General features: G+C 42.3%; 1 protein-coding gene, 1 non-coding gene and 1 pseudogene across 2 annotated transcripts; 1 reads left to right on the top strand and 2 right to left on the bottom strand.

Moving 5' to 3' along the window:
• Nucleotides 1–1,644: 1,644 nt before the first annotated feature.
• On the top strand, nucleotides 1,645–1,782 carry LOC119927781. Its single transcript, XR_005450752.1, has one exon. It is a non-coding gene; the product is annotated as a small nucleolar RNA SNORA7 (small nucleolar RNA).
• Nucleotides 1,783–4,531: 2,749 nt separating this feature from the next.
• On the bottom strand, nucleotides 4,532–4,944 carry LOC119927089 (bombesin receptor-activated protein C6orf89 homolog). Its single transcript, XM_038745630.1, has one exon. It carries the CDS (start codon nucleotides 4,916–4,918, stop codon nucleotides 4,532–4,534), a length of 387 nt encoding a protein of 128 aa, XP_038601558.1. The 5' UTR covers nucleotides 4,919–4,944.
• A 14,950-nt stretch (nucleotides 4,945–19,894) lies between these two features.
• LOC119927088 lies at nucleotides 19,895–24,938 on the bottom strand (annotated as a pseudogene).
• Between the last annotated feature and the right edge of the window lie 235 nt (nucleotides 24,939–25,173).

Genomic DNA, 25,173 nt, shown 5'->3' with positions numbered 1-25,173 from the left:
TCTGCTCTCCCTCTCTTCTTCTTCTCTGATCCTTGGGGATGTCAACCTCCTTGTTTATGATACATCTGATCCCACAGCCAATGTTTCCTCACTCTTCTCTGTTCATCTTTTGGTCCTAAGCCACAACAGGCACACATCAGCATAGACACTCACTAGGTATATTCATCCTGAAACATGGCTCTACATTTAAAAAACTCCAACCCACCAATATCTTTCTCCTCACCCATGATCACCTCCATATTTTGGACACATTCCATCTATGACACCCCTCTTGGACTCTCTCCAAACTTTTCCCTTTCTTGATGCCAAAGTACACATCCTGATTTCAGCTTTCTGCACCAATCTCAATTCCCTTTTCCATGTGTTCTTTCACAGACTTCACAACATTGACCCCCCCAACTCTGGACCATCTCCACAGTCACTTCATCTGCTCTGATGTCCATTAAGCTGAACGAAACTGGCAAAAATCCAGGCAGCCATCTGATATCTGTCCCTACCAGTTCACTCTGTCATGCTATGACTTGGCTCTCTCTTCTGCTAGGCAATTATTTTATTCTTCCCTCACTGTTTCTCATGCTTACAATCCCCACCAACTTCTACAAACCTTTAACTCCCTTCTGAAGCCTCCACTGCCCCCTGATCCCTATGGCCTCACTAACTACTTTGTTGGTAAAATTGAAATAAACAATCCAGCATGAACACCTAGATGAACCCTGAACTCCTCCTGATCATGCCACTAACTTTTCTTCATTATTGTGCTTCTCTTTATTCCAACCAACTCTCTAAATACACTTACTCCACCTACGCCTCTGACCCTATCCCTTTCGCACCTCATAAAAGTATTTTCCTCTCATTCTCCATGCTTTTCTTAATGCTGTCTTGGACTTCTCACTCTCTAAGCACTCCTTCCCTTATGCTTTCAAAGTCACTCAAGTCTTCTCTATACTAAAAAGACACTTTCACGATCCACAACCTCCAGCCACCACCCCATCTCCTTCCTTCTATTCATATCTTAACTCTTGGGGAATAGGTTCTTTACCTCCCATTTCCATTTAAACTTCTCTTTTGACCTGCTTCAGTCTGGCTTCCAGTTCCTTCAGTGATCCAAATCTTTACTCTGTACTAATTATATACTTCATACTCAAGTCCGTGGGCTTTTCTAATTTCTAGTTTCTCCTAAGCATCTCAGCCATCTTGGATACAGTGTAGATCACTCCTCTCTCCTTGAAACCCCATCAGACTTCGGTTTTCTCAACACCACATCTAACCTGATTCTTCTTCTACTGCTCTGACCTCTCCAGTCTCTTTTCCATCTTCTGACAATGGGTGACCCACAAAGGTCTGTTCTGACTCAACTGTTTTTTTTCCAACCCTCACTCTCTAGGGGAAATCATTTATTCACATTGTTTTTTACCATAGTTCTGCATATCACTCCCAGTCAGTCAGTCAGATGTATTAAGTGTTTGTTATGTGCAGAGGACTGTACCAAGTGTTTGGGAGATTATACTCTAACAATATAAAGAGACACATTCCCTACCAATAATAAGCTTACATCTACTTCCCTAACCCCAACCTCCTATCTAACCTTCAATCCCAAATTACCTCTTGCCTCCAAGAGATTTTCACTTGGGTATCCCACTGATCCCCCTCTCAGGGTCACACCTGGAGAGTTTCAGGTACTCTACCAGTCTTGGCTATAGGACGGAGAGTCAAGCAGTGGCCTACCCATTCCATTCCTAGCTTGGACAGTGGCTAGCGAGTGGAAGGGAATCTGCTACAAGTCAAAACTCACCCGTGCTGGGCAGCAGAGGCATGGGAGAGAGTCGAAGGTGGAGACTCAAGTTTACTGCCTGAAAGGTGGCAATTGGTAAACCATTTCTGTATTTTTACCAAGAAAACTCTATAGAGACACTACTAGAATGATTGCAAATGAAGAGCGGGGCATTCTGGGAGAGATGTGTCCATGGTGTTGCTACGGGTCGGAAACGACTCAACGACATAAGATATGACAAGATCCCATTGACACCTCCAAATTAAAACATAGAAAACTGAACTGAAGAATAATCAATCGATCAATCAATCGTATTTATTGAGTGCTTACTGTGTGCAGAGCACTGTACTAAGAGCTTGGGAAGAACAAGTTGGCAACATATAGAGACAGTCTCTACCCAACAGTGGGCTCACAGTCTAAAAGGGAATAAGAGAGGAAGAACATCTTTCCTCCTCAATCTTTGGTTCCAGGAAACAAATGCATCTTTATGGACAACAATCTTGTTACTTTGCCATTTTTTCCAAGACAATCAGACAAGTTGACCCAGCCATCAACCAGTTCCTTTAGGCTTTGTAGTTACAATGCCAAAGAAGAGTGTGCAGTGAAGCAGTGGAAGAGGCAGGGTTGGACTTTTGGTCAGCTCCCCCCAGAGTCACCCAGCCACCCCTTTCTCACTAGAACAGGCGTCTCTAATATTTGGACTCACCATTTCCAACCTCTTCCCGAGTTACTGGGATGAAGCTGCTTCAGTTTCCTTATTTCTCTTCCTTTCTGTTTCCAGGGAGGGAGGTGAGAACTGTAGCCACATGAGCATGGTGGTAGCAACTGTGGCTTATGGAGGGGAATTGTGGAGACAGATTGTGGAGTGGGGTTGGGCATGGCAGTGTAGTTGTGGCAGTGATGAGGTCTTACGGAGAAGAGATGTGGTGAGTCTGGAGGCTAGAATAGCTCCATTCTTCATGCCCAGCTGGGGAGACCACCAACTGTGACCAGGTGACAGAATCTGTGTGTTCTAAGTGAAAGAGTGTAGCCGTGGAAAGATCATGAGCCTGGACGTCAAAGGACCTGGGTTCTAATTCTGGCTCCACCACTTGTCTGCTGTGTGACCTTGGGTAAGTCACTCAACTTCTTTGTGCCTCAGTAATCTTATCTGTGAAATGGGGATTAAGACTGGGAGCCCCAAATGGAACATGTACTATGTCCAACCTGATTAGCTTGTATCCACCCCAGAACTTAATACAGTGCTTGGAACCTAGTAATTGCTTAACAAATACCACAAACAAAGATGAACCAGAATTGTTCAGGATGTGTGGAGCTGAGCACAATGTGACTTGGGTCTGTTCTCTGTGCCTGGCAGGAAGGAGATGAGTATGGCGGGGCATCAGGGCCAGAGTTGGACAAAGGAAATGACACAGAGTTAAATTTTGCAGAAATATTATCAGTCTCAATATCTGTCTACCACTATTACTTGAAAATCCACTGGTTTTAAAAAAGAGGCCCTTCAATGTCAGCAGTACATGAGACAAAACGAAAGAAACAGAAAAACAATGAACATGGAATTCCCAGCAAAACGGGTGTTGCTGTTTTGTCATGTTCTTTTCCAATCCCATCACTGGATCACCACAGTAGGTGACAGTTAACAGGAAGACTGACAGAGGTGTCCACAGATCAGATGAAACGTTTCACAGCTCCAGTCAGTCACCTGGCAGTTGGTCCTGAATTTCACTGGGGAGTGATGGGACAGAGCTTGGGTTCAGCATCCTGGCCCACCATTTCTCCAGAAATCACCAGAAAATTTTGCAGCAGCGGCCAAGGTCAGTGGCAGGAAGGGTAGGTGGGAGCTTAAAGGTGCGCTGTACTATCTAAACTTTTTATGTGGGTTTTTATAAAGCTTCAGCAAATGAAAACTATAAAACACTGGCTCAGGCTTCAAAGCTGAGGTGAGCTGTGCCTGAAAAATACATCTGCTGCTGTTTGCTCTTCTCCCCAGCCTCAATACACACACCAAAAAACCTCCAACAAAACCAAAAACCAAAAACAGTGCAGTGCTGGGAGCAGCAAAAAAGGCTTTCTCTAGCCAGCCAGCTTTTCCCCTCCATGAAACTTTCATTCACTCAGTCAATCACTCAATCATATTTATTGAGTGCTTACTGTGTACAGAGCCTTGTACTATCAATCATATTTATTGAGCGCTTACTATGTGCAGAGCACTGTACTAAGCACTAGGGAAGTACAAGTTGGCAACATATAGAGACAGTCCCTACCCAACAGTGGGCTCACAGTCTAAAAGGGGGAGACAGAGAACAAAACCAAACATACTAACAAAATAAATAGAATAGATATGAACAAGTAAAATAGAGTAATAAATATGCACAAACATATATACATGATTTATATATATAAATGCACATCATTAACAAAATAAATAGAATAGTAAATACGTACAAGTAAAATAAAAAGAGTAATAAATCTGTACAAACATATATACAGGTGCTGTGAGGAGGGGAGGGAGGTAGGGCCGGGGGGATGGGGAGGAGAAGAGGAAAAAGGGGGCTCAGTCTGGGAAGGCCTCTTGGAGGTAATTTGTTTTCAGGCTTGGATTTATCCACAGAGCTAAAATAAGGACATTTTTAGTCTCTCCTTCCCAAGTCTTCGCAGTCATGCTGTGAGATGAAGACGGCAGAACGGAGAAGTCTCAAAGTAACGTCCCTCAGGGGAAACTGTGGGCAGGTGGATGATGGGCAGGGCGGTTCAGCCAATTTAAAAAGCTTCTCCTTTTCCCTTCCTAAATGTCTCAAGCATGTACTTCTTTGAGATGGGCAGAGACAGGAGCCGCATGTGACGGATGAGGGAGCCCCAGGACTGGGCTCCAGAGAGGGCGGTTTCCAGTGGTAATGGGCTGTACAGCTGAATCGCAAAGTAGGAGGTGAGCAAAATGAACCCCAAGGTGATCAGGCCCTTGTGGGCAACCATTAGCAGGAAGTGTCGTGGGGGTTCTCTCTGAGGCTCATTCTTCTCCAGAAGCTGTTTGACAAACTTCTCGATCGCCTTTTCTGACATCCCACATTGGTGCCCCGTCTGCCTCACCAAGTTAATGGTCTCTAAGAGCTTGTCATAAATGCTGAGCTCACTGGCGGAGAGATCCATGGTCTCCAGTTAAAAAAATCCCTGGTCCCCCGAGGCTCCTACTACTTCTATTAATAATAATAGTAACAACAATCATAATTGTGGTATTTGTTAAGTGCTTACTGTGTGGCACACACTGCTAAGTGCTAAGGTGGATACATATAAATTGTGTTGGACACAGTCCCTGTGCCTTGTGGGGTTCACAGTCTCAATCCCTATTTTGTAGATGAGGTAACTGAGGCCCAGAGAAATTAAGAGATTTGCCCCAGGTCACACAACAGACAAGTGGCAGAGCAGGGATTAGAACCCATGACCTTCTGACTTTCAGACCCATCCTCTAGCTGTTACAACGTGCTGCTTCTCTGCTACTAAGCGCTTGGGAGAGTACAGGGTAACATAGACACATTGCCTGCCCACAGTGAGCTTACAGTCTAGAGGGGGCAGATGGACAACATACATAAATTACAGATATTTATTTATAGTAACTTAATAATAATAATTTTGGTACTTATTAAGTGCTTGCTATGTGCAAAGCACTGTTCTAAGCACTGGGGAGGATACAAGGTGATCAGGTTGTCCCTTGTGGAACTCACAGTCTTAGTTCCCACTTCACAGATGAGGTCACAGAGGCACAGAGAAGTTAAGTGACTTGCCCAAAGTCACACAGCTAACAAGCGGTGGAGCTGGGATTAGAACCCATGACCCCTGACTCCCAAGCCCGGGCTCTTTCCACTGAGCCACGCTTCACACCCACTGCTCAATGTTTGGGTTGGTCAAAGCTGTCAGAGATTGGGGTTCTTGTCTGAGGCTTCAGAAGTTTGGAGGATCTTCGAGGCATATTGTGACTGAAAAAAAGCTACTGCCCCCTCCCCGCCCGCTTTCACACATAGATCTGGGAGTTGTAGCTCAACAGGCAGAATGACAGAAGTTACCTCCAACCAAATCCTGTCAGTGGGAGCTAATCAGAGGAAGCGCCCACAAGCGGGTCTTAAAACAATGCTTTTAACAGATGGAGGATGATCAGTGAAGCTTTTCTGGAAGCAAGAAGCAATGAAATCTGTAGTTTATTGGATGCCCATACTTGTCATCTCTGTTGATGACACCACCACTGCCCTCCCAATTCCAGAATCCCGCAACCCTAGATGTCATCCTTAACTCCTTAACATCTTCCAACTCTAACATTCTCACATGCTGAGAAACAGCATGGTGTAATGGATACAGCATGGGCTGGGAGTCAGAAGGTCATTGGTTCTAATCCTGGCTTCACCACTTGTCTGCTGTGTGACCTTGGGCAAGTCACTTTAATAATAATAATAATAATAATAATAATAATGGCATTTATTAAGGGTTTACTATGTGCAAAGCATTGTTCTAAGCACTGGGGAGGTTACAAGGTAATAATAATGGCATTTATTAAGTGCTTACTATGTGCAAAGCACTGTTCTAAGCACTGGGGAAGTTACAAGGTGATCAGGTTGTCCTGCGGGGGGCTCACGGTCTTAATCCCCATTATACAGATGAGGGAACTGAGGCACAGAGAAGTAAAATGACTTGCCCAAAGTCACACAGCTGGCAATTGGCAGAGCTGGGATTTGAACCCATGACCTCTGACTCCAAAGCCCAGGCTCTTTCCACTGAGCCACACTGCTTCTTTACTTCTCTGTGCCTCAATTACCTCATCTGGAAAATGGGGATTGAGAATGTGAGGCCCACATGGGACAGTGCCTATATCCAATTTGATTTGCTTATACACTCCAGCACTGAGTACCGTGTCTGGCACATAGTAAGCATTTAGCAAATACCACCATCATTATTATCATTATTATGATATTCAAGCTACTGCTATACCTTGCTGGTTCTTCCTATATTTTCCATCACCGTCCAGACATCTACCGTCATAGTCCAAGTTCTTGTCAAAACATAGCCAGACTGTTGCAACAGTATCTTAGCTGGTCTTCCAACTCCCAGTCCCTCTTCCATTCTATACTACACCTGGTAAGATCATCTTCTTGAAGTATCACTCATTGGCCATCTGTCCTCTCCTCAAAACCATCCCATGACTTCCCATTTCCCTTCACATCAAAGCAAAAATTCCTCAAGGTTCAAGGCACTCCACAAACTCTTATATATCATCCCTTTTCCATCTTGCTCTTTTCATTCCCCCCAGTCAACCTTCTAGTTATAAATCTTTCTCAAGTCTTCCGCCTTTAGTCCATTGCTCATGTTGTTTCACCAGACTGAAATTCCTTCCCCACCTAATCTAACAAAAGTTTTTCCCACCTTCAAAGGATTCCTGAAATCTCACTTCATCCAACAAGCCTTCTTTGATCAACTCCCCATACTTAAGTAACATCATCCACCTCTATTAATATCCTCCTTCAGCATATATGTATAGATGTATGACTAACTGTATAGTCAATGTATTTATTCTGATTACTAATTAGAGAAGCAGTGTAGCCTAGTGAAAAGATCATAGGTCTGTGAGTCAGAGGACCTGGATTCTAATTCCAACTCCTTCACTTCCCTGCTGGGAAGTGGCTTTGGGAAAGTCACTTCACGTCTCTGGGCCTCTGTTTCATTATTCTGTAAAATGAGAACTAAATAGCTGTTCTCCCTCTTACTAGACCATGAACCAGAGGAGGGACAGGGCCTGTGTCCACATAACTTCTTTCTTCCCCAGCACTTAGCACAGTACTTGATATCTAGTAAGTGCTTAACAAAGACCAAAATTATTATTACTCCTGGGGTAAATATTTTCATGTCTGTCTCCCCCACTAGAATGTATGCTTCTTTTGGGTAGGAAGTCTGTCTCATGCTTCTTTTCTAATTCCCCTAGGACAATGAGTGTTCAACATATATTGTAACTCCTTCTACGTACAAAAGAAAGCGCTAAATAAATACGATTGAATGAAAAGACACAGTTACCACTTGAGAAGTGTAGAATTTCACAAGTGACTATTTGATTATTGGTTCCTTTTCCCAGTTATCAATGCTACCCTTTCTGAATTATAATTCATTTATTAGAATCTTCGTTTTTAATTGGCATAGTATTTGTGCCTTTACAATTTTTAGGGAATTATCTTGTCCTCTAATCGAAAGACAGTAAAGAGTTAGCGATTCTAACTTTGAGACCTGACTGGTAGTAGCATTTCTCACAGTACAACTTTTACCAAAGGAAACATCAATTATAAACACTTTCTGGGGCACTTTCAAAACACAGGCAAAGTCAGGTAAAATCCAATCCTTCCCCCACCCAGAAAATCCAATTTCTACTAACATATATTGTAGATTGAACATTATAGATTTTGACATTTAAGCCCACTCAAGGCCTTTGTTTGGGGAATCCAGAGTGGAAATCTTGGAGTTAGACCCCAAATAATTTTGAACACTTTGACTCAGCTCTGTCTTCAGTGAATTAACAATGATCCAAAAAAAAAATTTTCAAAATCAAGTGGAGGTATCTTACACATCACAACCTGCTATTGTTCTCCATGGGAAAATTGCACAAGACACTGGTGGCTCTTTGTGCTGTTTTTGCAGGGTGTCTCTAAAGATGCTGACTGTCCTTTATTTTGAATTTAGAATAATGGACATACAGGGAGGTTTAACAACCTAGGCCTCAATGTAAAAAAAATTAATATGCACATACCAAAATGGGGCATACTAACGGTCTTCTAAAATAAAAAATATTAAATTGTTAAACTTTATTCTGAAAAGTGGCCTCCTGGAGTAAACTGCTCTGAGGAAATCAACTTTGTTTGGTCTTTTTCTCTGGTTAGTGTCAGTCTTTTAAGTGAAAACTGACAGAGAATGCCAGTGTGATGATATTTCTCATTACATCCCCTGCCAAACAGGATCTAAAGTGATCCCCTAGGTAAACTGGATTGTATCCTGTCTTCAAAAAAAAAATCTTTGGCCCAGAGAAAAGTGGACTTGAGTTTCAATATATCCCAGGATACACACAAGCTGCATTTTCATGGGGTGACTAGAGCTTTTGCCCCATTAACTGACCAGCTGAGGTGATAATGTTGTTTTTGGTCCTCGTGGTCCCATGCAGAGTTATACCCTAACTGCTGCTAGAGAGCAGTGGGAAGCTTCACCACAAATGGTGATGGGGGTCCTTTCTACAGAGGCCAGGCTAGCACTAAGGAGATAGTGGCTTTTTGAACAGGGACCAGCTTGCTGTTCATTGGAATTGTGTGGTCAAGGAAGCTGATAGCCAGGCCACAGAAGTGATGGCACTTCAATCAATCAATCAATCACTTAGAACGCATAACTCATCCACTCCTGCATGTTGTTTGTTATTTAAATACGATTGATTGATTGATTTTGCAAAGCTTCAAATCCCTTCAAATCTCAGCAATGCAGAGCTCTGAACAATGGTACTCGGAGATTGTTGATGTCATTGTACTATCACCCATAAAACCCAGTTGAAATATTTCCTGATGGCACTGAGGGGAATCCAGATCCCTTATAATGGCTGCCGGGTCAGGCAAGACCACTGGTAAAAAGGCCAAGAATACTCCCCCTCAAGGCTGTAAGCTTGTTGTGCACAAGAAATGTGTCTGTTTATTGTTATAGTGTACTCTCCTAAGTGCTTAGTACAGTGCTTGGCGCACTAAGCATTCAATAAATACAGCTGAATAGTTGGGAGCCATACTATAGGTGGTAGAGAAGAACAGTAAGAGGGATGGAGGTCAGAAGACTTGCCATGGATGGCCAATATCCAGGAAACTAGCCTTATGCTATTTGTGATTTTTTTGTGTGTTTCCCTGGAAATAAATTGTTGGATAGCCTCCATTTTAGCCAGTATCTGCTCTCAAAATCATTGCAGAATGCTATTTTTGTTAAATGTACAATATTTATTTTTCAATATTTGACAAGCATGTAGCAATAAGAATTAAATTTGGATAGTGTTTTTTCCCAAAAAGCACATGCATATCAATTACTTTATCCTTCCAAATTCCTTTCCAGCTGGAAAAAAAGAGGCCTTTTTTCCCCATTTTAAAGATGGAGAAACTGAAGCTCAAAGACGTTAGGTGCCTTGGCAAAATTCTATCAGTTCACCACTGGTAGAGCTGGCACTAAAACCCAGGTCTACTGACTCTTAGTCTTGTGTTGTTGGTTTTTTTAAATGGAATTTGTTAAGTGTTTACTACGTTCCAAGCACTGTACTAAGCACAGGGATAGATAAAAGCTAATAAGATTGGACATAGTCCATGGGGCTCCAGTTTTAATCCCCATTTTACATGAAGTAAATGAGGCCCAGAGAAGTTTCCACGGGGCTCCAGTTTTAATCCCCATTTTACATGAAGTAACTGAGGCCCAGAGAAGTTTCCATGGGGCTCCAGTTTTCATCCCCATTTTACATGAAGTAACTGAGGCCCAGAGAAGTTATGTGACTTGGCCAAGTTCACACAACTCACAAGGTGGGAAATCCGAGGTTAGAACCCAGGTCCTTGTAACTCTGAGCCCCACACTCTGTCCATTAGGCCACACTACTTCACTTTCTACTAGACCAGGTCATGGGCTAAATTTGTCCTTACTCTTCCCCATCTGTCTCTCTCTTCTCTTTCTCCTCTCCATGCCAAACCACATCTTTGAGGCCCAGAGATGTTTGGTAGTGCCTTCACCTGACCTTTATTCTCTAGCTCTTTGGTGGCCAATAATGGTAGTAGGGGATAAATGCTGTGACTGCAATGTTTCAAGGGACTATCAGCCCTGAGCCCCAACTGAAATATTTTCTATGGCGAGCCCAAACCCCTTATAACAGTTGCAGGATCCTAAAGCCCTACAGTTCTTCCCTTCCTGGGACAGGTAGGGCTGGGGTTTCCTACCTAGAGAATGTAAATGAGAAACAGCATGGCCTAGAGGAAAGAGCATGAGTCTGGTAGCAGAATTCGGTTCTATTCCAGAATCTTCTATTTGCCTCCTTTGTGACCTTGGACAAGGCACCAAATTTACCTCAATTTTCTCATCTGCAAAATGGAGACAAAATACCTGCTCTCCCTTCTCAAACTATGAGCCCTGGGTGGGACAGGATGGAGTCCAATCTACACATATTTTATCTACTACAGTGTTTACTCAATTATTATCATGAATAATTCAGTTACTTAAATACTACCCTGGAATAGCCTAAGAATCTATAAGGGATCTTCAGTGGATTTTGATGATGATGATGCTTAAGCGCTTACTATGTGCAAAGCACTGTTCTAAGTGCTGGGGAGGTTACAAGGTGATCAGGTTGTCCCATGGAGGGCTCACAGTTTTAATCCCCATTTTACAGATGAGGTAAAAGAAGTACAGAGAAGTTAAGTGGCTTGTCCAAAGTCACACAGCTGACAGTTGGCAAAGTCGGGATTTGAACCCATGACCTCTGACTCCAAAGCCCGTGCTCTTTCCACTGAGCCACGCTGCTTCTTCATTCATTCAATCGTATTTATTGAGTGCTTACTGTGTGCAGAGCACTGTACTAAGCGCTTGGGAAGTACAAGTTGGCAACATAACATGTTCGTAACTGAAACAATAATCTCTGATTTCTTTGATGAGAAGCACCTTTGCACATGTATCATCACAATAAATTCTTTAAATGTCAAAGTACAAGCACTGAGAACATTATGTATCGCTTGGGTATTCCATTAAGAATTGGTTGTTGCTTTCTTCCCTTGGGCAGATCATATCGCAAACCTCTACCAAATTCATTCCACCTCTGTGAGTAGTTTAAAATGGACGAGGGACAGATAAAAAAAGTTCTTAAAAAGTTCCAAATCTCACCATAAGGTGAAAAATTAACTTGCAGAATAAGAAATAAGTAATGTCAAAATAGAAAAAGCAATGTTTTCATATTCAGAGAAAATGGAAGCTTTGTTACCCTTTCACCTGAAATAAAACAGTATAGTTTCCTAAAGGACTCTCACCAACGGTAATTGAGTGCGTACTTTGTGCAGATCACTGTACTAAACATCTGACTGCCCTTTAAGCACACAGATAAATACAAAACTGCTAAATAATAGCTATATCAATTTATTAAGTGAATGTTAGTGTGGCCTAATAGACAGAGCACAGGCCTGATGGAAGGACATCTTTTCTAATCCCTACTCCACCGCCTGTCTGCTGTGTGACCTTGGGTAAGTCACTTTGCTTCACTGTGCCTCGGTTACCTCATCGGTAAAAATGGGGATTAAGATTATGTGCCTCATGTGGGACAAGGACTCTGTCCTACCTGATTAGCTTGAATCTACCCCAATGTTTAGTACAATGTCTGGAGCGTAGTATGTGCTTAACAAATACCATGAAAAAAAGAGGGGGGATTTGTGTCTTTTACCTCTTTTGAACTCTACCAAGAGCTTAGTATTCTGCTTTGTTCAAAATAGGTATTCAGTAGATACTATTAATTGATAAACAAATAGATGATTTATTTTTCTATTTCATTATGACTTATTTATACTGTCTATTATGATTCTTATTCTTCATTCTGTTCCCAGTATTTGTAAATAATGTCTGCTTGCCTCCTTCTTAAGTATTTATTTTTCTGTGCATCTAATGTGTTCTCGTAAGTGCTTATTACAATGCTCTGGACCCAGTAGTTCTGGACTCAGTAGTTTTAGACCATTGATGTATTGAGTATTTGCCCTTCTGAGACAACTCCAATTAGGAAGATAGTCATTATTATTTTTAGGGCAGTCCTAGTAAAGGAGAATTGAGTATTGGAAGTATTGAGAGAAAACACTGTTTGTTTGTTTTTTCTGGCTCTATGCATACATACCTCAAGGAATGACTCACTTTACCAGTATAAAAAAGCCCATGATTTTGAGAAGTGCAACCTACAAACCATTCACCCCACCAGCTCAGCCATGAGAAGCAGCGTGGCTCAGTGGAAAGAGCATGAGCTTTGGAGTCAGAGGTCATGGGTTTAAATCCCAGCTCTGCCAATTGTCAGCTGTGTGACTTTGGGCAAGTAACTTAACTTCTCTGTGCCTTTGTTACCTCAATTGTAAAATGGGGATTAAGACTGTGAGCCCCCTGTGGGACAACCTGATCACCTTGTAACCTCCCCAGCGCTTAGAACAGTGCTTTGCACATAGTAAGTGCTTAAGCATCATCATCATCATCAAAATCCACTAAAGATCCCCTATAGTTTCTTTGCATATAGTAAGCACTTAATAAATGCCATCATTATTATTATTACTGATAGAACTATGTGATTTTGCTAGAATTAGAAAGGATTTAAGGGTCCTGTTCCAGGCTTGTGCTTATGGGAAGAGCCACATGCATTAAATCTATTAAACTCTCTGCCTGTAGAGATTTCACCCTGCAAGATATATCCAATCCCAAAATGGTTTCATAGGTATAACTAATGCACTTTAGATCTAAGTTTTAATAATTAATGATAATAATTTTGGTAATTAAGTGCTTACTATGTGCCAAGCACTGTTCTAAGTGCTGGAACAGGTATAAGTTAATAAAATTGGACAGAGTCCCTTCTAGACTGTGGGCCTGTTGTTGGGTAGGGACCGTCTCTATATGTTGCTGACTTGTACTTCCCAAGCGCTTAGTACAGTGCTCTGCACACAGTAAGCATTCAATAAATGTGATTGAATGAATGAATGAATGTCCCACATTGGGCTCACACTCTTAATCCCCATCTTTTATAGATGAGGTAAGTGAGGCACAGAGAAGTTAAGAGACTTATCTAAGGTCTCTAAGGTCACACAACAGACAAATGGTGGAGCCGAGATTAGAACCCAAGACCTTCTGACTCCCACTATGCCATGCTAGCACATTCTGAAGTATTTTCTAGAACAGATCAAGATAGTTGCCATTTAAATAGCATTTAAAATATTTTTTAAAGCTCCGATTTTTTATGTCACATTTGATAAAACCGGTTATCCCATTTACCATGGGCTGTCAAAGATTCAATAGTATGAATGACTAGTTAAATCGTCTATTAATGGGTCTATTCAGTGAAAAATTTAATTTCAAGAATTTACCTTGAAATATGATACTGTAGAGGAAAGAAAACCCAATTGTCACCTCAAACCTTGGGAGGACAAAGGCAGCACTCCCTCCTGAGAAAATAGGGGAAAACACTTTTCTCAGCCATAACAATAATAATAATAACAATAATAATTGTGGCATTAGTTAAGTGCTTACTATGTGCCAAACACTGTTCTAAGCACTGGGATAGATATAAGGTAATCAGGTTGCATACAACCTCTCCCACATTGGGTTTATAATCTTAATCCTCATTTAATGGATGAGGTAACTGAAGCACAGAGAATCAATCAATCGTATTTATTGAGCGCTTACTATGTGCAGAGCACTGTACTAAGCGCTTGGGAAGTACAAATTGGCAACACATAGAGACAGTCCCTATCCAACAGTGGGCTCACAGTCTAAAAGGGGGAGACAGAGAACAGAACCAAACATACCAACAGAATAAAATAAATAGGATAGAAATGTACAAGTAAAATAAATAAATAAATAGAGTAATAAATATGTACAACCATAGAAGTGAAGTTACATGCCCAAGGTGACACAGAAGATACATGGCAGAGCTGGGATAAGAGCCCATTTCCTCTGACTCCCAAATCCATGCTCTTTTCACTAGACCATACTGCTTCCTATATTCAACAAACTTGTGACTCTTAATTCTTACCAACTGGTTCCCTTCCTCTGCAAAGGAAGTGGCACCAGGACACTGAGATAGCAGGAGCTGGAAGATCACATCACTGCAATCACAGTTGTCCACCAGCACATCCATGAACCTCGAGTCCCTCTTGACTCACTGAGACTTGGCCTTTCAGATTAAATAATAACAATAATAATAATAATAGTAATAACATTATGATACTTGTTAAGGGCTTACTATGTGCCAAGTACTGTTCTAAGTGCTGGGGAGAAAATAATGATAGCATTTGTTAATACTCACCTCCTCCAGGAGGCCTTCCCAGACTGAGCCCCTTCCTTCCTCTCCCCTTCGTCCCTCTCTCCATCCCCCCATCTTACCTCCTTCCCTTCTCCACAGCACCTGTATATATTTATATATGTTTCTACGTATTTATTACTCTATTTATTTATTTTACTTGTACATATCTATTCTATTTATTTTATTTTGTTAGTATGTTTGGTTTTGTTCTCTGTCTCCCCCTTTTAGACTGTGAGCCCACTGTTGGGTAGGGACTGTCTCTATATGTTGCCAATTTGTACTTCCCAAGTGCTTAGTACAGTGCACTGCACATAGTAAGCGCTCAATAAATACGATTGATGATGATGATGATGTTAAGGGCTTACTATGTGCCAAGCTCTGTTCTAAGCACTCGGTACACACAGGTAATCAGGTTGTCCCACGTGGGACTCACAGTCTTCATCCCCATTGTACAGATGAGGAAACTGAGGCACAGAGAAGTCAAGTGACTTCCCCAAAGTCACACAGCTGACAAGTGGTGGAGCCTGGATTAAAAACTATGACCTCTGGCTCCCAAGCCCAGGTTCTTTCCACTAAGTCACACTGCTTCACTAGCAGATAGATCAGTTAATCAGTTTGAACACACACCCTGTCCCACATGATACTCAACCCTTAATCCCCATTTTACAGATTAGGTAATTGAGGACCAGAGAAGTTAAGTGACTTGCCCCAGGTCACACAGCAGACATGTGGCAAAGTTTGGATTAGAGCCCAGGTCCTTCTGACTCCCAGGCCTACGGTCTATTCACTAAGTCAAGTTTCCCATTTCTGCACATCTCCAAATGGTGCACAAGGTAGTGAAAGAATGAACTGATAAAGGAGAATAAGACTGGAGCATTTAGTTCACTTGGCTTTGTAAACACCTCCTGCTCTGGAATTTAACTTGAGGAAAAGTTCAGGATTTGTCATACCTCAGTGTCTCCTTATTGAAATCCATTCAATTGTATTTATTGAGCACTTAGTATGTGCAGAGCACTGTACTAAGTGCTTGAAATCTACCCACACCATTCAGGATATGCCCTTCTGAAAACTCACCTCCTTACTATCCCAACTAATTCTCCTTGCCTGATCATGTCTCCCTAATTATCATTCATAACACTGTCGGTATAGGTCCTTTTCATATGTAAGTAGGTAGCAAATATATATATTTTTTAATGGCATTAAGCGCTTACTATGTGCAAAGCACTTTTCTAAGTGCTGGGGAGGTTACAAGGCAATCATGTCCCACAGGGTGCTCACAGTCTTAAACCCCATTTTACAGATGAGGTACCTGAGACACAGAGGAGTTAAGGGACTTGCCCAAATTCACACAACTGAAAAGTGGTGGAGATGGGATTTGAACCCATGACCTCTGACTCCAAAGCCCATTCTCTTTCCGTCCTGGCTGTGTGCTCATGTGCACAGGGGAAGTGTCATATTGCTGCGTTGTACTTCCCCAAGCTCTCAGTACCGTGCTCTGCACACAGTAAGTGCTCAATAACTACAATTGATTGATTGGTTGATACCTTTCTTGATCCATCAATTGAGCTCTTACTGTAGGTTGGGCACTGTACTACCTAGAAGACTGTAGTCCCAAACGAGACAGGGACTGTTTCTGATCTGACTATCTTGTATCTAAGAGCTTATCATACTGCTTATCACATAGTAATTGCTTAATAAATACTACAATTATCAATCATTATTAATTTCCTCCACTTCAAAATCCATCGGACCATAGCTCTCCCCATACAAGACCCTCCTGATGATCTTGTCTCCTCCAGAAGACTTTTCCTGATTAACTTTTGACTCCTCAAGTCATGGTCTCCTAGCTTGTCTTGTCTAATGCTGTCGAGTTGTCTCTGATCCTTAGTGATTCCATGGACACATCTCTCCCAGAACCCCCCACCTCCATCTGCAATCGTTCTGGTAGTGTATCCATGGAGTTTTCTTGGTAAAAATATGGAAGCGTTCTACTATTGTCTTCTTCCCCGAAGTAAACTTGAGTCTCCACCCTTGACTCTCTCCCACTGCTGCCCAGCACAGGTGAGCTTTGCCTTGTAGCAGATTGCCTTCCACTCTCTAGCCTCACCCAAGCCAGGAAAGGCATGGGTATGCCTCTGCTTGATTCTCCCTTCCATAGCTGAGAGTGGTAGAGTACAAGAAACTTTCCAGGTGCGATCCTGTGAGAGGGACTCCTCCTAGCTACAACTTTAGTATTTAGGTACTATTTTCACCAGTCATATAAACAGTAAAGTTTAGAAGATATACAAAAATATAGTATCTCAATTGTACTGTTAACACCAAAATAAGCATGTATTCACTATCCAGATTTTCACTTTCTACTTTTTTCCCCCCTAACTGTCCACATTTTGATATCTATCTCCTGTACTGGATTGGAAGCTCCTGAGCCCACTGTTGGGTAGGGACTGTCACTATATGTTGCCAACTTGTACTTCCCAAGTGCTTAGTACAGTGCTTTGCACACAGTAAGTGCTCAATAAATCCAATTGATTGACTGGGGGAGGGGGATGTGTCTAAACACTAGTGTATTCTCCCAAGGCCTTGGTACAATCAACTACACAAAATAGTTGCTCTCCACAAAGCCTGTTCATAAAGAAAAAAAAAAAAACTATATTCAATTAGGTCCCTAGTTAGGAACATTTTGGCATTTTTATTAGTGATACTTTTGTGGGAACCGTGAGTGACTAAGGTAGAGACTAGTATTCTTATCTCCATTTCATAGCTTTCTCCAAGTAGCCTAAATTGTGCTTGGTTTTACATAAAAATATATAAATTCATTTAATATTGCTAAATAGAAGGAAAAAGTCTGTTTCACTTTTTTCCTCCCAAACACAGTTCATTTGTGTGAACGAAGCGTATTCACCATTTGCAATTCATCCTGAAAATGGTCAAATTCCCAGGAAATTCATAAAGATGCTTTGAGAAGATTATTTTAAATCCCTGAATTGCAACATCATGTCTGCAAGGAGGATAGAGAATACTGAATAAGTCATATCCCAGACTTCAGACTAATAAAATTTCCTCTCCACTTTGATCTTGACATTGTATCTTTCTTGTGATTCAGCTAGAATCACTTCACTGAGCAAGCACTTTGGCAAAGAAGAAGTTAATGGGGACTACAGTAAAAGCATTTTAACAGACCAGAGAGGCTGGCTGCTGATTGTGACGTGAAATTGAAATGATTAATGTCAGTCTGAGATTATAATGAGACACTTGATGCCATCTCCTGGGAAATAGTTTTCTCTCTCAATTTGAAAAGCTTCACCCTTGACAGAAGGGCAGATATCCGTGGTGAACAATAATAGCCGCAGTGAACAATATACCAATTTAGTCTTATCTAAATTGGGTGAGGATTAGGTCATTGTTATAAGTACAGCTTTCTAGGTTAGCATAAAAATTGTAATTTCCCACTTTTTTCAGGCATTTGTAATATCAGAGCAAATTCTATTGTCCTAGAGCTAAGCTGACAAGACCAAAGTTATTTCAAGTCCAGCACTTAACCTGGCAGGGCTGCAGTTTTATGTCCTGTGCTCCCTTCATCAGGATTCTGGGGTCTATAGCCTGGTCCCTGAGAGAGCAGCACCTTCACCCCATTTTTAGACTGTGAGCCCACTGATGGGTAGGGACTGTCTCTATATGTTGCCAATTTGTACTTCCCAAGCGCTTAGTACAGTGCTCTGCACATAGTAAGCGCTCAATAAATACGATTGATGATGATTTCCAACCTCCCCACTGCAGGGGGAGATTCCCTGGCCCATGGGACCCAGTGGCATGGAGTTTCCTGGAGCAACTGGCTCCAGGAAGCAGCGTGGCTCAGTGGAAAGAGCATGGGCTCTGGAGTCAGAGGTCATGGGTTCAAATCCTGACTCCGCCACTTGTCAGCTGTGTGACTTTGGGCAAGTCACTTAACTTCTCTGTGCCTCAGTTACCTCATCTGTAAAATGGGGATTAAGACTGTGAGCCCCATGTGGGACAACCTGATGACCTTGTAACCTCCCCAGTGCTTTGCACATAGTAAGCACTTAATAAATGCCATTATTATTAACTGTTAGAATTTTGTGAAAGGTTTGGCTCTTAATAGATAATTGCCTTGCTAGCACTGAGAAGTCCAAGGATCATTATTCCCTTTAGCAGCGATGGACCCCACGGCTGTGAGTTGCCACGTGTGTCCTTTTCCACACATGAGGGACCTGTATTAATTACCAGAAACTCCATATTAAGATGCCACTGCTCCAAGCATTATTATATAGCCCTGGAATAGCTCTGACATCACCATGACCCCACAATCCACTCATGCCCCTGATGACCTACCCACTGCCTATATCCTCAAACTCCACCAACCTTAATCAACAAGTCCCTCAGTGGTATTTATTGAGCCCTTACTCTTTGCAGAATATTGTACTAAGGGCTGGGGGCCTATAATATAAAAGAGTTTAGTAGACACATTCAACTTTTCCCCCTCCTCTGTCTGGGAAAATTATTTCTCCATCCCATGACTCTAAAAGTGGTAAAATCTTATGCATAAGGGTACTGTGTGACTAACACTTCCTTTATCATTGTTGTCTGTAAAGATAGATTCTTGCTGTTATCAAGGCACTCTCACTCTTGGGACTCTTTTCGATCAATGGTATTCATTTTCATTCATTCAATTGTATTTATTGAGCACTTCATCATCATCAATCGTATTTATTGAGCACTTACTGTGTGCAGAGCACTGTACTAAGCGCTTGGGAAGTACAAATTGGCAACATATAGAGACAGTCCCTACCCAACAGTAAGCTCACAGTCTAAAAGGGGGAGACAAAACTAAACATACTAACAAAATAAAATATATAGAAGATATGTACAAGTAAAATAAATAAATAGAGTAATAAATATGTACAAACATATATACATATATACAGGTGCTGTGGGGAAGGGAAGGAGGTAAGATGGGGGGATGGAGAGGGGGACGAGGGGGAACCACCATTACAGTTTTATTTTACCCCATCAAAAGCTGGGAATTTCACGTTTTTTACTGAGCTGTGCATTTAACTGGATACATAATTTGTTTTCAGATTGATGGTTACCACAGTTAGCGTATTAAACCCAGCTCTTCCCAACAAATGTCCTATGTCATTGACAGCAGTAAAGGGAGAAATGTGTGGAGAAAATCCTCCTTCCTTTTCCAGTTCTGCTAACTGCAAAGAGCATCGAAGCTCGTAGAGGGTATCTCCTCCAAACATTGCACCGATAAATACTCCATCTGGCTTCAGGACTTGATGCATCTGTTTAAATGCTCGAGGAAGGTCATTCACCCAATGCAAACTTAAACTGCTAACTACAAGATCAAATGTATTTTCTTTGAAAGGAAGAAATTCTTCATCAGCTAAAACACTGATAGTAGAAATTTCTGTTTTCATGGTATTTTTCAAAGCATTTTTGGAAATATCAACTTGGAAAAACCTTCTGACCGTCTCATTTAAGTGCTGGGCTATGTAGCCACTACCAACATCCAAAGCAAGAGGAAACTCTCTGGCTATATCATACACACGGTCTGCCACCTGGCCACCAACCTCCTCCCTGAGGTAGTCGTACTTCATGCACTCGGGCTGGTGGGCCGCCCAGTCCTTCTGCTACCTCTTCAGCCCCGGGTCGAACAGGTTGAGCAGCCCCGGGCGCAGAGAAGCCAAAGGTGGCCCTGGGCCCTGGCCGGAGGGGACGGGGACGAGTACAGGCCCACAGCCGCCCCGCCGCCGGGGCACTTGCTGTGTGCAGAGCACTGTACTAAGCGCTTGGGAAGAACAAGTTGGCAACATATAGGGACGGTCCCTACCCAGCAGCGGGCTCACAGTCTCGAAGGGGGAAACAGACAACAAAACAAAACATATTAACAAAATAAAATAAATAGAATAGAAAATATGTACAAGTAAAATAGAGTAATAAATATGGACAAACATATATACAGGTGCTGTGGGAAGGGGAAGAAGGTAAGGCAAGGGGATGGGGAGGGGGAGGAGGGGGAGAGGAAGGAGGGGGCTCAGTCTGGGAAGGCCTCCTGGAGGAGGTGAGCTCTCAGTAGGGCTTTGAAGGGAGGAAGAGAGCTAGCTTGGTGCATGTTCGGAGGGAGGGTATTCCAGGCCGGGGGAGAACGTGGGCCGGGGGTCGGTGGTGGGACATGTGAGAACGAGGCACAGTGAGGAGGTTAGTGGCAGAAGAGTGGAGGGTGCGGGCTGGGCTGTAGAAGGAAAGAAGGGAGGTGAGGTAGGAGGGGGTGAGGTGATGGACAGCCTTGAAGCCAAGAGTGAGGAGTTTTTGCCTGATGCGTAGGTTGATTGGTAACCACTGGAGATTTTTGAGGAGGGGAGTAACATGCCCAAAGCGTTTCTGTACAAAGACGATCCGGGCAGCAGCGTGATGTATAGATTGAAGTGGGGAGAGACAGGAGGGTGGGAGATCAGAGAGGAGGCTGATGCAGTAATCCAGTCGGGATAAAATGAGAGATTGAACCAGCAGGGTAGCGGTTTGGATGGAGAGGAAAGAGCGGATCTTGGCGATGTTGTGGAGGTGAGACCAGCAGGTTTTGGTGACGGATTGGATGTGAGGGGTGAACGAGAGAGCAGAGTCGAGGATGACACCAAGGTTGCAGGCTTGTGAGATGGGAAGGATGGTAGTGCCATCAACAGCAATGTGAAAGTCAGGTAGAGGGCAGGATTTGAGAGGGAAGATAAGGAGTTCAGTCTTGGACATGATGAGTTGTAGGTGGCGGGCAGACACCCAGATGGAGATGTCCTGAAGGCAGGAGGAGATGCGAGCCTGGAGGGAGAGGGAGAGAGCAGGGGCAGAGATGTAGATTTGGGTGTCATCAGTATAGAGATGATAGTTGAAGCTGTGGGAGCAAATGAGTTCACCAAGGGAGTGAGTATAGATAGAGAACAGAAGGGGACCAAAAATTCATTCATTATGTACAGAATACTGTACTAATTGCTTTAAAGCCTTCAAACATAAGTTTCCTGCCCCTTCTACTCAGCACTTGAATGACCCATATCCTAGCCTCCTCTTATGACATGACTTTTGTTCAGAGTAGGCCCAGGATTATACCACTAGCAGAAGGATGTATTCATTGTGGGCAGGGAATGTTTCTGCTATATTATGTTGTACTCTACCAAGAGCTTGGTACAGTGATCTGCACATAGTACACACAATAAATATAATTAATGACTAATGCAGAATGTGTCTGTTTATTGTTACCTTTGTACTGTACTCTCAAGCTCTCAGTACAGTGCTCTGCATACTGTAAGCATTCAAAAAATACAATTGAAAGAATTGATGAATGCATTATTTTTATTTTAATGGCATTTGCTAAGAACGTTCCATATGCCAGGCACTGTACTTAGCATTGGAGGCACTGTACTAAGCACGTCTACAGTAGAATAGAAATCATCTTCATCAGGGGTATTTAAGTGACTGAGTGCAAAATACTCAGCACTTGGGAGAGTACAACAGAGGAAAGGGACACATCTCAAGATTACATAGTATCAGATTCCCACAGACAAACCCTTATTTCAGGGAAAGATTGCAGTGTAACATTCAGTACCAATAAGTAGCTCACTAAGGTTCTCTCCTTAAAACACAGGCAAATGATTCAGTGTGCCATCATAGGCCAATTCATTCATTCATTCAATTGCATTTATTGAGCGCTTACTGTGTGCACAGCACTGTACTAAGCGCTTGGGAAGTACAAATCAGCAACATATAGAGATGGTCCCTACCCAACAACGGGCTCACAGTCTAGAAGGGGGAGACAGACAACAAAACATATTAACAAAATAAAATAAATAGAATAGTAAACATGTACAAGAGTACATACGAAAGGTCAAGAGTCAGAAGGTCCTGGGTTCTAACCCTGGCTCCACCACTTGTCTTCTGGGTGACCTTGGGCAAGTCATTTTACTTCCTTGTGCCTCCATTGCTCCAATGGTAAAATGGGAATTAGGAGTGCGAGCCCCACGTGAGACATGGACTGTGTCCAACCTGAGTAGCTTGTATCTATACCAGTGCTTAGTAGAGTGTCCGGTACATAGTAAGGACTTGAATATCATAACAAATAATGGTAATAATAGATTATTTTAATTTTCCAATGTAAATATTTTTAAAAAGAATGATTTCAGAGAATCAGGGCTTAAGAATGCATACAGATTTCCTGTGGTAATCTGAACATGACTGAACATGAGTACACAGAAAACTAGAAGGAAATATGTTGCCGACTTGAACTTCCCAAGTAAGTGCTCAATAAATAAGATTGAATGAATGAATGAAAATCCTAATGTGCTTTCTATTCCAAGTTTTGGGAAGCAGGTGAAGTAGGGTGCCCTGTTGCAACCAGGGCAAAAGCTTTTCTGATCAAATCCTGGGCTAACATGCTTAAAGGAGAAATACGGTAGTTACAGTTCCAATGAACTAATGCAACAGTGATCCACAGGCAAGATGTAGTTTGGAAATTCAGTAGGAAGTGAACTTCCTGCCATTTTACATGTTTTCTCTCCACATTTTGGATGGACACCTGTTATGAATTAGGATTTGTAGAGAAGCAGCTTGGCTCAGTGGAAAGAGTATGGGCTTTGGAGTCAGAGGTCGTGGGTTCAAATCCCGACTCTGCCAGTTGTCAGTTATGTGACTTTGGGCAAGTCACTTAACTTCTCTGGGCCTCAGTTACCTCATCTGTAAAACGGGGATTAAAACTGTTAGCCCCCCATGGGACAATCTGATCATCATCTTCTAACCACCCTAGTGCTTAGAACAGTGCTTAGAATGCTTAGCACATAGTAAGTGCTTAATAAATGCCATCATTATTCTTAAAAGCACAATTACAAGGAAATTCCAAAATCACCAAGAAACATGAAGCACCAGATGTAATAATAACAATAATGACAATGGTATTTGTTAAGCACTTCCTATGTGCCAAGCACTGTACTAAGCACTGGAGTAGATACATGCTAATCAGGTTGTTCTACGTGGGGCTCATAGTCTTAAATCCCATTTTATAGATGAGGTAACTGAGGCACAGAGAAGTTAAGTGGTCTACCCAAGTTCACACAGCAGGCAAATGGGGAAGGTGGGATTAGAACCCACATTCTCTGACTCCCAAGCTCATGCTCTTTCCACTAAGCCGTGCTGCATCTCTTATGCCATCATACACTGAAACTGGGAAGCAAACTTGCGAATCTTGGCCGATGCCATGCTCACATGCTAAGGGTGATAGCTTGGCAAAACGGTCCAGAATGGGGTACCAGTAAAATAATGTGTCAAGAAGCTGCACTAATAAACACAGTAAAATATTTGCTTTGTTGTTGTTTTTGCTTCCATTTCCTCTTCTGCATGTGGACAGTGAAGCAGCATGGCTCAGTGGAAAGAGCCCGGGCTTTGGAGTCAGAGGTCATGGGTTCAAATCCCGGGTCTGCCAATTATCAGCTGTGTGACTTAGGACAAGTCACTTAACTTCTCTGTGCCCCAGTTACCTCAACTGTAAAATGAGGATTAATACTGTGAGCCCGCTGTGGGACAACCTGATTACCTTGTAACCTCCCAAGTGCTTAGAACAGTGCTTTGCACATAGTAAGTGTTCAATAAATGCTATCATCATTATTATCATTATCTATTTATTATTGTATTGTACTCTCCCAAGCACTTAGTACAGTGCTCTGCACGTAGTAAGCATTCAATAAATATGATTGGCTGACTGACCAATCAATAAAGAAAGGAAGAGTCTCACAGCTGCTGCCGCCTTTCCAAACACACACTCCTCACCTGTTGGTGGAATGTTTTCCTCCTTCCCTCCATGTGCCAATCATTTATTCATTCAACTATATTCACTGACCACTTACTTTGTGCAGAGCACTGTACTAAGCACTTGGGAGAATACAGTACAACAATAAGCTGACACATTCCCTGCCCACAACAGACTTACAGTCATTCACTTACTCCTGTTGGAAGAGTTAGGCTTCCCTTGGTTTGAGTACATTTTGCATTCAGCCCTGGCATGCACACAACCACTTCTTCCTTCACCAAATCTACTAGCACCAGAACATGCATCATGTTTTACCAAGTACACACACTCAGTACTGTGCTCAGCACACAGTAAAAGCTCAATAAATATGCTTGAATGATTGAAAGTGCTGGAAATCCTTGAAAATTCAAAGTAACAGAGGAAAATGAAATAGAATATGGTACCAGGGCTGTTATTTCATATGTCAGGCTAAGAGCCACATAACACTGAAGAAATCATGGATCTGAACCACAACGTGGGAAAGAGGACAAAATTTCAAACAAG

Source organism: Tachyglossus aculeatus, chromosome 4 (genome assembly GCF_015852505.1).
Source record: "Tachyglossus aculeatus isolate mTacAcu1 chromosome 4, mTacAcu1.pri, whole genome shotgun sequence".
NCBI lineage: Eukaryota > Metazoa > Chordata > Mammalia > Monotremata > Tachyglossidae > Tachyglossus > Tachyglossus aculeatus.
This window is presented reverse-complemented; position numbering and strand designations above follow the sequence as displayed.

Excerpts from the sequence above, each read along its gene's own strand:
- LOC119927089 (XM_038745630.1), bottom strand. The coding sequence starts at position 4,918 with ATGGATCTCTCCGCCAGTGAGCTCAGCATTTATGACAAGCTCTTAGAG.